Source organism: Rhodamnia argentea, chromosome 11 (genome assembly GCF_020921035.1).
Source record: "Rhodamnia argentea isolate NSW1041297 chromosome 11, ASM2092103v1, whole genome shotgun sequence".
In the NCBI taxonomy this organism is placed as follows: domain Eukaryota; kingdom Viridiplantae; phylum Streptophyta; class Magnoliopsida; order Myrtales; family Myrtaceae; genus Rhodamnia; species Rhodamnia argentea.
In genome coordinates this window covers 2,291,228-2,305,447 of record NC_063160.1, presented here as the reverse complement: position 1 = coordinate 2,305,447, position 14,220 = coordinate 2,291,228, and the positions used below count along the sequence as shown (strand labels likewise).

The following is a 14,220-nucleotide window of genomic DNA, read 5'->3' as shown; positions in this document are numbered from 1 at the left end:
GTTCGAGTCCCCTTGACCATGTGAAGCACGTAAAACACAACTTTTAATTAGGGGACCCCTTCCGACCAAAATAAAAATAAAAATTAGGGTACACTTGTTTTAACTTTCTTAACAAGTAAAATGTAATTTTCATGCCCCTTTTCCAGTCAATTTGTTGAAGTATTACCTGCTATATCCGACTATCAAATGAGCATGGATGTCCCCAGTCGAGCACAAGAAACTTGTAGCGGAGTTCAGAACCAAGCCTCATTTTCACTTCCCCGACGGATGGTATGTTCTCACGTCCATGCGTCCCTCTTCTTCTCTTGGAGATGCTACACCACCGCAAGCGCCAGAGGGGTTTCCACTCTTCTTGGCAAATCATGTCATATCAACGTGGCAAATTAAAACGAAGTGGCTTCTAACTTAAGGTAAAAATTCTTACTCAACATGCCCAGCAGAATATTACTTTTTCCTTCACGTCCAAAACATTCCGTAAAAGTAGGATGTTAAAAACTGGGGGGAAGACCAAGACCACTGGCTGGCTGTTCGGTAGAGTCTTATGCAGCATAAGATAAGCGGGCAATCATAACAAAACAAGACAATAGCTGATCAACTCAGCGTGACGCGTTGCCCCTCGGCAACGGGAGCAGACAAACAATCCTGAAACTCTCCGTGCGGCGCATCCACACATTAGAACACAGTTCAGTATTCCCTCATACGATCTCTGATTTTTTGAATGTTAAGAATCGGAAGGCAATCAGCACATACCAATGTAAAATTAATCACTATCTTTCAACCAGAGGAATCCTCATGAATGCACGCAAATCACCTCATCCATGTGCATTGAATAAGACTCCGCAAGAGAAGTGAGGCCCTCAAGACTCCCATGAAAGAGAGATTAGCCAAATCTAAACTAAGTATTTCCTGTGGTTTTCTCGTGTAGGACCAAATCTCACCCAAAAGTGCCTAGCGTCAGTATCTACCGGGTTCATCAACCACGCATCAAGCTCATTACCAATTATCACCTAGAATACAACCAACAACCATGTCTAATTCCAAGTGCATGAATTGAAGAAATCCACTCCCACTGTACCATTAAGATGCAGATCCATATCTTCTCCAGATAATCCCTTATAAATAGTCTACCGGAATGCTCTCGGTTGATGCTATGTGGGGAAACTTTTCTATCCCCATACTTTAAAGCAACACTCAATGGCACCACATTCTCTCATTTGATCCAGTGTCTCTACCTCAAATAAAAGATTCAACCAGTTTAGCTCAATATCACGAGAGCCAATGATGATTCGAAAAGTCAACCCATGGATGAGTTCCAACAATAATGCTATCAATGCTTTAGCACTTGAAAATCAATGGTAGAAATACTAAATCAGAAAACTGCCTGCTTACTTTACAGATCAATAACACGAGAAAGCTTCTGAATCCTATTTAATAAGAAGTCCCCTTGCTTTATGGTTGCTTGGTAAAGGGCATTCTTTGCATCTGGTCTGTTAGTTTCCAGGACACCGGCAACTTTGTCTATCTTGCAATGAAGCTTTCCAGCAGCAATAAAGCGGGATAATTCTCTGTAGAAGGGTTTATGTCTAATTAGAGCAGAATATTTAGAGACAATAACCGCATATTTCAAAGACTAATAACATCAAATAATTCCATCACATGGAAGTCAATTAGATGACAACAGGACCAAACCTTAATATAAAGCATGATCAGAATTTTGATAACTTACGCATCAATGAAATCAACCGTTACTCCAAAAGCTCTTGCCATAGCTTCAACTGTAACACTCTTATAAGATTCGAGGAACTGGGAGTACACAACAGTTCTGATCTCCCTCATGTAATACCGGAAGTGAGGGTGCAGATAGCGATCCAATCTTATTTGCTCAGTCAGACCAGCTTTATAGAACAAACAGAAAAAACAGTGAGAATTCCCCATCCAAATCAAATAAGAGTCCTATCAAAATAGGTTTACACAAACTTCCACATTCAATCCACATTTCAGACACACATTATCAAGACAGAAGCAATAAGCTACAGAAATATATGCCAGAGCTAAGCATAAAGGCTCATACGATCTATAATATAATTGAGCTTAGCTGTACCAAGAAATAGTGACATTTTTTTAGGACAAAGAGTAGCAACAAAGTCACAGTCTTGAGGAAACTCACCAAAAGCGGAAAAGAAAGATTTGTATTGACAATCATACAGAGCGTTCAAAAATTCTGACAAATGGGGTACTTTTCCAATCACCGTCAAGATCTCCGGAGTATCCACAACCTGCCATAGCAGAAGCACTTTCAATACTGACTCTGGAGTGCCAATTGATCATAAAGATATCACCAGGGGTAAATATGGGACCTTATTGCAGTTAAAGTACCTACCTTCTGCTTCAAGGAAACTCTATCCAGTGAGATGATGCTGGTAAGAACAGTGTAGAAGACAAAGGTGTCATAAGGGAACAGTTCGTAAGTTGTGAAGGTTGAGATGGAATCCAGGAATAAACTCGCAGCCTGCTTGAAATTTCGAGTCGACATGCAGTATAATCCTTCATACACCTTCAAACGGTTTTTCCTTTCCCAATCACCTCCCTCTTCAAACAAGCTGCCGACAATTTATTACGAATTTCATTAGAATATTAACATTTAACAAGCTAACAGGGCAAAGAATGCTATCAGCACCTACTTCTTTGCTTTATCAATGCTTTTGGAAATGAGATCAAAATCCATGTAGAAGAAACCCAGTTGGAGCGTATAGAAGACCAAGTCCATCTTCTGCCCAACAGCCACTGTTTTACTTTCTGTTACCTTGAGCTGTTCCAATGCTTTTTCCTTATGTTGGCAAAAAGAAATTACCATAATTATATTCCAAAATGGTGAACTCTATAAGTAACGGGAAAGGTAACCAGAACAGCCAAAACTTACCTTGTCACCTATACGAATGAAATACAAGGATTTGGCCAAGTGAGCTTCTCTAACTTCACTTTCACCCAAGTTCTCTTCAGCATCAGTTATCCTAGGCAAAGGCAACCATGGCAACTCATCAAACTAACAACGGAAGGCATGAAATAGGGGATCAATTCAGTCTAAAGGACCACGAGATTAAGCCATAAGATTTGCTCAACGGGCAACCGCCTAGTGCCAAAACATGGTCTGAGCAGATTACTCTATCAGTCAGAACATATATATCTAGCAATATGAATTTTCTGACTTTCTCTGAAGAGGCCCACATTCTAGCATGTATCCCAACAGCAGATTCAACCGCAGATAAGAACACAATGAAAACTAGAAATGCAAGGACTCTTCTCGAGCTCCATAGATTTCCAAGATTTACTGCAAGAGGAACCATACGAAACACATTCTCCATCACTAGAACAACATCGCACTTGAATTACGACACGCCCGAAACAAAAAACACAAAATCAGGATTCTTGAACAAAACGGGCAACAAAAGCTCTGAATTTACAAGAGAAGTAGACGTGAAACTCACTTCTCGTCGAGCTTCTTGAGCTCCTCGTCGACGCGCGCGCGCGTGGAGTCCAATAGCCCCTGATCCATCTCCAGAAGGGACTCCGCCGCTAGGGTTTCCCACAGCGAAACCATATCTGAACGCGCAAAGCACAACAGCATTCACGAACGAGAACCTCAGAGAGCGAATCGAAGGGGGGGGAGAGAGAGAGAGAGAAGAGGAATCACCGTCGGATTTGATGGAAACGAGGACCTCGTCCTTGAGGCGGACCTTCTCGATGTCTGGGACGTTGGGATGCTTCAGAAGGAAGAGTTTGTGAGCGAGCACGAGGTGAGGCTGCTGAGATCCCTCTTCGCCTTCCATTTTCGCGGATTCGCTGAGCTCTCGACGACGGAGGTGGTGGTGGACGAGGAGGAGGAGGAGGAGGAGGAAGAGGAGGAGTCAGGGACTTGAGCTTAGCCCTCTAAGTTTGAGCAAAGTGACTTGCGCACTCGGTTTTCTCTCTTCCCCCCCTGAATTTTCTGTTTTTCATCTTTTTGCCCCAGTTAATAAAATAAAATTACGTATACGTCCTTAAGGATAATTAGGGTTAGGCCATGACTTTTACTCGAATTTCTCTCGATCAAAAGGTCCTACGTGGCAGCTGAGTTGGCTTTCCGCTCTTATATGACGAGTTGAGTTACTTTCTGATCATTTAAAAGATTAAGGCTGTGTTTGGTCCCTTGGATTTATAATCAAGATACGACTAGATAGAATATGATAAAAAAATGTATGGACTTAATTATATTTCATCTGCCGTTTGGTAAACAGCGGATTTAAAGTCGAATATCTTTATATCATATTTTATACATTATTCGATAGAAATTGAATATCAATATAGCAATTCTTGACTTGTATTATTCGGAAGCTCTTTTCCAAAGCCAACACCGTGGGTCTCCGGTCGCTCGTTGGGGCCGTCAAGTCGGAGCTTGATGGAACGGCCTCTAGGGCTAAAAATTACTCTAATGGCCACTCAAATGTTGCATTGTCATGGTCTCCAAAAATACCAATATGAGCTTGCATTCAATGTGGATCAGATGAAAGGAAAGTCCCTAACTCGAGCTCACCACCACGGTGTTGGGAGCGCATAATAGAAGCCCGATACTTCGCTCGGTGAGATCGCCAAGAAGGAGCCCCGGTCCGGGCCCGTCAACATATTCAATTAGATCCACATTCACTCAAAAGCCTAGTACCTTCGATCAGGGAGATCGCCAAGAGGGAGCTCGAGTTTGAGTCTATCAACATATCCAGATAGATCCACATTCACTCAAAGTTTAAGCCAATAAGTTATGAGCCACCGTTGATATATTAACCGCTCAATACCACACCAATTCTCCAATGTGAGACTTACCTAACACAACTTACACGTGCATCGTAACAATCTTCCCCTCACGTATGAGCTTAGTGTTAAGTTTGCTCTCCCTTAATTTCGGCTTGAAAACTGCGTTTGCTCCCCCTTAATTTCGACCCGAAAATCGCGTATCACGTGTGAGCTTAGTGTTAAATTTGCTTCTCCTTAATTTCGGCAAATCGCGTTGGTCACCAGATTCCTTCTTTGAGATATTCACTCCCTTAATTTCAGCAAACCGCGTTGGTCACTAGATTTTTTCGTTGAGATATTCACCAAACACCGATACACAATGAAAGTGGATTACCAATCAATCATTGGCTTTGATACTATTTGTTAGGAGTGCGCAATAGGAACCCGAGAGAGCTCTAGTTCAAGCTCATCAACATATCCGGTTGGACCCACCTTCACCTAAAAACTTAAGTCAATGAGTTATGGGCCAATTTAGATATATTAACCGCTCAACAACACACCAATTCTATACTGTGGGACTTCTCTAACATAATTCACACATGCATCCTAATACATCTCACTAGGAACATATAGCATATGATGTATCTGATGGTCTCCTTCCCTTGTTTATCAGCTTCCAGAATCAATCAAGCAAGGTTCTTATTTCCAAAATATACTCATGTCGTCCTTACAATTTCGACCATCATTTCAAGCAATTCGTAAATAAAAAGTTTGAATTACGGGGGGACCCAGTTATAACAGGCTCTATGTTGTGATACAAAATGATAAGATAATTGGAGTTACAGCATCCATATCTGAAATGTCCAAGATGTATAATCAATCAAAAGTTTAAGCTCTCACATAACCCATCAAAAGAAGCGCAAAGCAAGGTTGTTCCTGGTCAAGATTCAGTAGTGCACCTTCATTGTTATTCAAAATTGAACCCAGAATCTCTTTCAGAAGATCTGGTAACTACTGAGCAAATAGCCATAGCACCCCGAGGTGCTTGAGAATTCCTCTCAAATTATTGTTGTATTCAACGCCCCGCTGACATGAGCTGGGACACCTGTGCCAAGGGCATTTTCGTAGCGGCAATCCAGGACTGGAAGCTCCCAAAGTTGAAGATCCTGCCTGAGCATTTCCCGAACGATTTCCAGGAGCAAGTTGGCTTCCTGCCCTGGAAATGGAGGTGGAACTAAGATTGGCTCTATTGCCATTGGCAGCAGAAAGCTGTGTATTGGAACCCGAGTTTGCGGTGGTTGAATTTGCTAGTCCAACGATCTGTTGACTTCCGCCTAGATTAGGTTCTAAACGCTGCCGGAGAAGTTGCCAGCCGCACCAAGAGAGGCGGCTGGGCGTGGCGGAGAGGCAAATGGGGCGTCGCGGAGAGGGGATGGCTTGAGCGATGGATAAAAAAAATCATATCCGGTTCTATCTCACCCCATCTCCTGAGATAATTTTATCTCCCTTATATCCCATCTATATCCCCTTTATCGTGTCCTGATTAGGTATCAAACACGGAATAAGATAAAACATATCCTATCATGAATTTTATCCGGACGACCAAATGCAGCCTCGTAGTTCAAAACGATGATTCCAAGTGAAAAATGTTAAACTGATGCTCCCGTCGTAATACGTTACCGCACTCGTTTAAAATCTCAAACGGGTACCCCATGATACATTTGCACTCAAAAGTAATTTTCGTTTCGCCAAAAGAAAAAACTCTCAAACCAATTTCTCTTATCCAAAAATATCTTTATTTTAGATTGATACCTGAATGTGTAAGAATGCATGCTAAACCTAATCATGTGCACATCGAAATTACAGCGTAAATATCGGTCTGTATTATCTGTGCAATCTTTTCTACTGACATTCTTGTAATTTGTGTTCCCGTAAAATTTAATTTGATTTGAGAACTTGATACGCCGCTGTGGAGCACAGCATCGTCCTCCTTATTTCATCTGGCTTTCTTAATCTGTACCACACGACATGCGGTTGATCGGGTTATGTTTTCGTGCCAATCAACATACCCACGTTCAGATTCGTTTCGATAATTCAATTGCACGTTTTTGCGCCGGTCAAAATACCCGCGTTCAGATTCGTCTCGACCGTGATTGCCTGATAATTAGTCATGCAAAGTTGCTGCAGGCTTTCCCTGCTCAACGACATTACAGCAGTGAAAGTTCTTCAATTGGATTCACAGAGCAAAACCTGCTGTCACTTACTTGGTTATATGTAAGAAAAGTTAATAGCTTAGATCAATGACATAACATCATGTGGTTCTCACAGAAGAAACATAATGAACATTTCAGGACAAAACGAATATATGCCCTACACACTTGCAGTATCTGGAAAAGTATAACAATTTCAACCCTCCACCTGTTGAACTAGTCCAATTGATGGGCCATTTTCATGAAACTCAAGTCACTGTTCACTGAAGTGGGTGCCAATGCCATGAGACAGTGCCTCCACAAGAGACTTCGTCAAATTGCAGGGCCACAACACAAACTTCAGAACATGTGCCACGGCCCATAATAGGTCTCCTTCTGCAATTTGATAAACACATGCATGTTTTCATAATGCACTCTTATAGAACTGTTCAGGTCACTCTGTCTAACAAAACCACAAGTCCCATTGTAATAGATGGTCCATGCAATCTCTCAGATAGAGAAAGAGAGAGGATGAATTTGGTTTATTATGTCATTTTACACAAAGTACACCAGTTGAACAAGAAAAGGCTCCAACTCGCACGGCCTGATCTATCTTCAGAGTTTGACAATTCACTATGATAGTTACCAAAATGGGAAGGGCAGCTCAATGTACAAACCTCATTCGATACAGCAATGGCTCGGTGTAGAAGGTGAACAAGAAAATGAGAGTAACATTTAGGGCTGCGATTGGCTCATTTCAATGGCTTCTATAACTTAAAAAAAAAAAAAAAATTAACGACAAGAAAATGAACTGTCGTGTGAAAAGAATTATTCTCATTATTTCTCTTGATAAGAATTCTTCCAAGTTACTCATGATCTTGACCCACCAATTGCAGTAAATCGGATGTGTGCTCAGTATAACGACTCCTCGAAAGAGAGAATTCTTGGTATACATCTCACCAACCTTTTGAACCCTCTTTAGACCTTATCTTCCTGTTCAGTGGACTCTAGTAGGCTTTCCGGCTTCTGGATTTTGTTGCTCTGACTCGAGAAGCTAATACGTTCCTTTCCTCCTGGTTTGGAGGAGGCGTTGCCATACCAAATCATCCCTATCACGGCAACAACCATGCCCAATATTACTTGCACATTGAGACCCTCTTTCCCGAAGAATATGAATCCTAAGGTCAGGACAAGTATGGTCTTCATGTGCCCAATCACTTGGAAAGACACGGCTGTGAACCTGCCTATACAGATGAACTGGCTGAGGTTGGTACCCACTGCAATGGTACAAGAGAGGATCAGGAATGCCTGCACGATGAAGCATGTTGAGCATATAATCAGATGCAGAGATAAGAACTGACACACTTGCCTGTGAATGATGAAAGGAGATGTTTGGATATAGAATTTTTCCAGGAAAGCGTAACCCTAGGCTCTAGATCTTGGTGACGAAGTTACGCAATTAGATCTACTTAGCAGGCATGCTTCCATATAAATGTGATTTGACACACCACCTTGCAGAGGTAACAAAATCATTTTCATGCACATTTTGAAGAAATCATGTCCTTTCCTCCAGTAACTCTGTCTTATGGACGACCTTAATGTTGAGACTATCTTTTACAACTGCACAAGCGGTTGCTTATCTCAGATTGCATCAATTCTACGGACAATTAAAAACATAGAGCAGTGAGAGAATGCAGATTCAAAGAACATCATGGAAAGTCAATCTCCACATTAGAAATTGGCCCAGCGAAGGGAAGTTGCAATTTCGAAACTGCAGAAGTGCAGAAAAATATGTCCAGCTCTGGCATTTTCTAAAAGTGACTTCAACATGGCTTGACTCGTCAAGAGGTCGTACAATGCGCTTGATTGCCACAACAATAGTTACAGGCAACAATACTATCCATATTAGATTTTAAGAGAGCCATCCTCAGCATAACTTTGTGCCAAACATCTTTTAAGGTAGCAATGGCCCAGTTTGTTCACAACCGCATGGATGTCAAAATAATTTTCTCTAAAAAAACTTGTGCTGCCTAATATGTCATTTCAATAAAGAAGACAGTGAACAAAGATAGAAAACTTACAACAGATATGGTAGAGTAGTGGTAGGCATCAACTCTTTCACCGGTAAACATGTAGTCAAAAAAGGGTCCTACTATAAGCAGAGAAGTTGCCTGCACAGGAGCTGTGCGCCCAAGTAGGTTAAACGATCCTATCGAATACTTTCTTTGAAGAAAGTGAACATACTGCAGTAACAATACATTGAATCAGGAATTTTCCAAGTTCAGAAACTTGTGATGAATGATGGTTGGAGTAGTCTCTGTAGCAACAGCAAATTACACTGAATTACGGAAACAATGTAGTTACTGTGCTATGATTTGGCAGCATGTCTGGGAAATGCACGCGAAGAGTATGAAAGCCATTCTCTATGAGAATAGATTTGGAATTAGCATACTAAATATCAAGCGTCAAGGTGACAAAAATTGCTTCAGTGAAGTAGGCTCTTTACTCACATATTGCTGCAAAGCAGTGCTCCAGACTGCTATGCAGGCAGCTAGAAAGCCCTTGAAGTTAACACTGACATCAGTGACGGTACAAAACGCCACCCCAAGGAGAACGACTACAATGCTGAGCTTTGTATCCCTTGAATACCGCACTTGGTCCAAGACAACTTCGAGAAAACAAGACACTGGTATCATACTCAGCTTTGCAATCTGAAAGGAGAAAACAACATGCAAGTTTTATGTTAAAGCTAACATCAGAAAAGCAAATGGATTCTGGCACCGATTCTCGAAGACTTACCTGGTAAAATCCGACAGAATTCCACATCAGACTGATGTTCATTCCAACAATGGAGAAGTTGGCGAACAAAACAAATTTCAAGATCTCACTCGCAGGTAGATGCATGGGCTGAATATAACCAAGCCACCTAAAAACAAGGGTCAACATGGTTGTTGTTGCAAAATGAAGACCGGTTAAAGTTGTTGCTGCAAGATACCAATCAATATCGAGAATGTTAGTGTACTATGTGTACAGTTGTCGAAGAAATTGTGGTAGATTACTCCTATAAATTAAGCATGAATCATTTTGCTTGCTTTTCACTGCTCTTTGTTTTTCAGTTCTTCCTTCATTAAGGGAAACTCAAACTTAAGGCTACGGAGAAAGTGATTTCAATTGATTGGAAATAACGTCATGAAAATAGCAAATATCAGTCTCATTAGCATACTCGATTGGAAAAGAAGATACAAGCGCAAGGAAAATTATTTCCGACAATGAATTCGTTCTATGCTCTAAGCAGGAAAGGAACGTTCATTTGTCTTATCTGAAAACTGCATCGCCAAGAAAATCAGAGAGATTTGCTCACCAATGAACTCTTCTAGTAAAATGTGCATATAGAGATGGTTTTAATCATTCGTGTCTGATGAAACAATGCCTTGAGAATTTGAGAGCATACACATTTAGTTTAAGGAAACACACAAAGAAGGGGGAAACTAGCCCTGCAACCTTGTCCTCAAAAGGTAAACTTCACACAAACAAGCGAGGCGCAGTTTAAAGAGAACCTCAACTAATAAATCACAACCTTTGGCCTGACAGTACCCTTCAGAATCCATGTTCTTTCGGTTTATCTATCGTTAAAGATGTGAGAAATTTCCATAACTGACTGCTAAAGTGAGGAGCAGAAAAGTCCTTTTCCAGATTGTTAAATCTAGCTATCTACCGATTGCATCCTCAGGTTTTAGAACATTAATTAAGGTAATGAAAAGGATAATCCTGGGATTTCCATTAAGTTCCTTAGTTAACATGAAGAATGATCTGACTGTTACAAAAAGGTAACTCGTGCAAGATAGAAATTGACCATGAATTGCTTGAACAAATTAGAAGAAAATGCCATCCGAAGATAAATATTGAGAAAAACGAGCATCAAAGAGCTATTAACCTTTAATGACAAATGGTAATACCAGTTAAGCTCCACTGGAGCTATCATTGCAATGACTAGTCAAAAACTTTTTGGGCATTTATAGGTAGACATCAAAGTCAACAGATCTGCAACCTAAGTGCACACAATCTAAGAATTCTATCACAGGAAATTTGCTTCAGGGTAAAGGACAAAAAATCAGAAGAATCTCCAAGTCAAACACATTTCTCCACCAACATCTTTCAAGTTTCCTTCAATAATAAGCAACACAAACTATTTCATTTGAGTTAACCAAGAGCTAGTCCCTATAATCCCTAGTCATTAGGGAAACCAAATCCTCAAACTTCAAACAAAAACAGGACATGTTGATTACCCAAATAATGATGATCTAGCTCATATTGTACACCGATTTGATTTCAGAAACAGCTAAACGTTGTAGCCTTAGTCTTGCAGAAATTTTTTCAATCAGAATCATTAAGCAATTGCCAGACAAGGTTGAATAGAAAGAGACATTAGATCAACATTGTGGGATGACATCTCAGTCATTTAGGTGAGGAGGCAGGGAAAAAAAAGATGTAAAATAGGAAATGAGAAAACAATAAGAGACAGATACTCTTGAAAGCCAGAAAGCCGTGTTGTGTGAACACACTAAGAAAATAGAAGGTTTGGATGCTCTCCAAATCAACAATCATCAAGAGCATTGCATAATCAGAGAAAAGATAAAGGTTGGTCTTCAATAAAAGTTAATCCCAAGCTTATCTGAATTATTGATTTGATGCAACCATGATGATGCTCATCTCATACTCGTACTAAGGACGTACCAAATCTGAAACCATACGTAGCCATCAGAGCTTTATTAACGAGTATTATTCCCACAGAGGAGACAATGTTAAACATCCACGCTGCTGCATCGACAGTTGCCTTTTTATGAGCCTTAGTTGCCGAAGACATGTTCTTCTCTCTCGTTGAATCACTACTGTCACTGCCGCTCAACCTTTATAAAAATCAAACACTGCACCGTGATGTCGCAACTTCCTTATCTGCACAAAACATAATACGGTCAAGACAACACTGCTCATAAGATTTGTGGTTCACAAAGGTCAAATGGCCACTGCATCAGAAACAAAAGTGCATAACATTAAGGAGATTCGCATACTTTGCAAATTTCCGCGTGGCACTGTCTATGATTCACATAGATAAACAAAGGATTACATGGAGGGATAGAGTCACAGAACTTGCATTTCCATCTGGGAATTTACAAGGAATGCAGAAATTGTCGATATTATCCCGGCAATTGGACTTCGCTGCCTAAAAGGATGGTCATTACCAAATAAACTTCACTCTACTTTAAAGACCAAATATATTTCTCCTATCTTGACATCAATAAGAAAAATGATACCGAAACCGAAATCTATTAGTCGCTGAAAGCACGAACGGCGTTCAAACAAGTCAACAAAATAAAAGCAACCCAATATGATCATCCAACATCAATCATGCTTCAAACCCAAAATTCAACATCCAGACTCAAAATCAGCTGAGAAACTGCCAAAGCCAAGGCCCTGTAACTACAGACTACCAGAAGTACAGAACCCACCAACACAATTTCCTCAGAACACACATGATACTCAAAACCCGGTCCTGTCTTTCGCCAATAAAACAGGAAAATCATGTGGGTTTTTGAGGGCAAACCTCTTGAGAAAAACCTTCAGAGTATGTCGAGACGGGCCCTGTCTCTGTGCGAGTGCCCTTCATGCGAATTCCAACTCTAATGTAGAGAGATGGAGGACGCCACGCAACGGAGGACGCAACGCAAAGTGTCAGCTACTTCTTGCCGTGAAATTCAATGCTTTTCTTGATTATTGAAAGGAAAATACAGAAAACGAGTCACAAGAGGAGAGAAAACAAAAAAACAAGACTTGGGGGTAGAGAACGAATGAGAAAGACAACACCCTCCATTTTTATATCCATGGAAAGATGCGAACACCATTTTCGTCCGACTCCATCACGAATTTAGAACTTCGTTCAAGAGCGATCTGATTTTGGGGTCAATTCCGTGATGTGTGGAGTCACCGGAGGAGAAAAATATTCGGTGGGTGCGTTGAACTTGGAGCGAGGAGTGAGATTCAGATCAGAAAGGAGGCGACTTTTCTGAGGAAACCAGCGAAGGGACTGATTGGTAGTTTGATTTTTCCACCGTTACCCAAGAAAACAAAGAAACCAAGCAGCCAACTTTTTTTTTTTTTTTTTGTCCAACCAAGCAGCCAACTTGGGCTGTGTTCTTTCGACCAAAAAAAACTCGGGCTGTGTACAATTGAAGTCGTCTACGGGCGTGCACGATAACATTTCTATTTCAGAAATTAATTTTTAATAATAAGTTAATTTTTTTACTTCTCCTTAGAAGTAGAAGTTGATTTTTCTACTTTTACTCTAAAAGTTATTTTCGATAAGAAAAATTCATTTGATAATAGTTGAAATTTTTACTTTTGAAACTTTATTAATACAAAATATTCTATGAATAATTATTATCGACGGCCGAAAAATTTGTACTTCATTTTTAAACTTTTTAAATTTCTTTAAAAATAATTTTTATTATTTATTTTTTACTTCGGGGGGCTAGAGACGACAACTCGGCGGCGGTGGCCGACGTGGCGGTTGATGGTTGGCGGCGATCGTGGCCACGAAGGTTGGTAGTGGGCGGTGGTCGGCGATTGGGGGCGACGGTGGTCGGCGGTCGAGAGAGGCGGCCGGTGGAGGTCAAGAGTGGTTGGCTACGGGAGACGGTCGGCGGGTGGAGGCCAGCGGAGGTCTGCGGTGGGCGGGGGCAGGCGATGGTCGGCGGTTGGCGGTGGTTGTGGGCGGTGGCCGACGACGGTTCGTCATCGCGAGAGTTGGCGGATGTGGGTATGATCGAAAAAAAGGTGATGGCGTAAATAAAAAAAAAAGGTGAGTCAAAAAGTACTTTTTGAGTTGCGTAAGCTATTTTTTTTAACTTCTCGAATTGGGGAAAAAATAACTTCGGAAGTGGAAATTCACTTCAGAAGTGAAAATTTCTTTCAGAAGTAAAAATTTTTACCAAATAAATTTCTGCTTTAGAAATTACATTATCAAATAGATTTTTATTTCATAAGTGTAAATTTACTTTTAGAAGTATTATCCTGCACACCCTAAAGTTTTGTATGCTAGGGAGGGGCCTGCATCGCAATCATGAAGGAAGATCAGTTTCCTTCATGAATAGACAGAAGAAGTCCTGACGCGAATTAAGCTTCAAGCCGGCGTTTATGGCCTCCTTGAGTGCTGACAGATGACAATGACAATTGTGCAAAAGGAATAAGAGTTCACCGCTTTCCTTGAATT

General features: G+C 40.8%; 2 protein-coding genes across 7 annotated transcripts; both read right to left on the bottom strand.

The window, feature by feature from the left end:
* Nucleotides 1-231: 231 nt before the first annotated feature.
* On the bottom strand, nt 232-3,921 carry LOC115744045 (26S proteasome non-ATPase regulatory subunit 6-like). Of its 2 annotated transcripts, none has more exons than XM_048272553.1 (9): nt 3,692-3,921; nt 3,486-3,600; nt 2,921-3,011; nt 2,682-2,827; nt 2,381-2,600; nt 2,168-2,276; nt 1,727-1,895; nt 1,390-1,565; nt 232-654 (listed from the first exon to the last, which is right to left on the bottom strand). In XM_048272553.1, exons 1-8 carry the CDS (start codon nt 3,825-3,827, stop codon nt 1,391-1,393), a joined length of 1,161 nt encoding a protein of 386 aa, XP_048128510.1. In that variant the 5' UTR covers nt 3,828-3,921; the 3' UTR covers nt 232-654; nt 1,390. The 2 variants fall into 2 exon arrangements, with proteins under 2 accessions (XP_048128510.1, XP_048128509.1); XM_048272552.1 differs by lacking the exon at nt 232-654 and adding an exon at nt 1,187-1,228.
* A 3,562-nt stretch (nt 3,922-7,483) lies between these two features.
* On the bottom strand, nt 7,484-13,092 carry LOC115744046 (UDP-rhamnose/UDP-galactose transporter 6). 5 transcript variants are annotated; one of them, XM_048272304.1, is made up of 7 exons: nt 12,814-13,092; nt 12,461-12,717; nt 11,688-11,906; nt 9,753-9,937; nt 9,464-9,664; nt 9,035-9,196; nt 7,484-8,261 (listed from the first exon to the last, which is right to left on the bottom strand). In XM_048272304.1, the coding sequence occupies exons 3-7, from the start codon at nt 11,815-11,817 to the stop codon at nt 7,932-7,934; spliced, it is 1,008 nt and encodes a 335-aa protein (XP_048128261.1). In that variant the 5' UTR covers nt 11,818-11,906; nt 12,461-12,717; nt 12,814-13,092; the 3' UTR covers nt 7,484-7,931. The 5 variants fall into 5 exon arrangements, with proteins under 5 accessions (XP_048128261.1, XP_030534991.1, XP_048128262.1 ...); XM_030679131.2 differs by having other exon boundaries at nt 12,556-13,092; XM_048272305.1 differs by having other exon boundaries at nt 12,570-13,092.
* Nucleotides 13,093-14,220: the final 1,128 nt, after the last annotated feature.

Coding starts and splice junctions, on each gene's coding strand:
- LOC115744045 (XM_048272553.1), bottom strand. CDS start 3,827: ATGGAAGGCGAAGAGGGATCTCAGCAGCCTCACCTCGTGCTCGCTCAC. Junction 3,012..3,485: donor CTCAAGAAGCTCGACGAGAA/GTGAGTTTCACG, acceptor GCCTTTGCCTAG/GATAACTGATGCTGAAGAGA. Junction 2,277..2,380: donor GAGTTTCCTTGAAGCAGAAG/GTAGGTACTTTA, acceptor CTGCTATGGCAG/GTTGTGGATACTCCGGAGAT.
- LOC115744046 (XM_030679131.2), bottom strand. CDS start 11,817: ATGTCTTCGGCAACTAAGGCTCATAAAAAGGCAACTGTCGATGCAGCA. Junction 9,938..11,687: donor TACGTATGGTTTCAGATTTG/GTACGTCCTTAG, acceptor GGTATCTTGCAG/CAACAACTTTAACCGGTCTT. Junction 9,665..9,752: donor ATTCTGTCGGATTTTACCAG/GTAAGTCTTCGA, acceptor TTCTCCTTTCAG/ATTGCAAAGCTGAGTATGAT.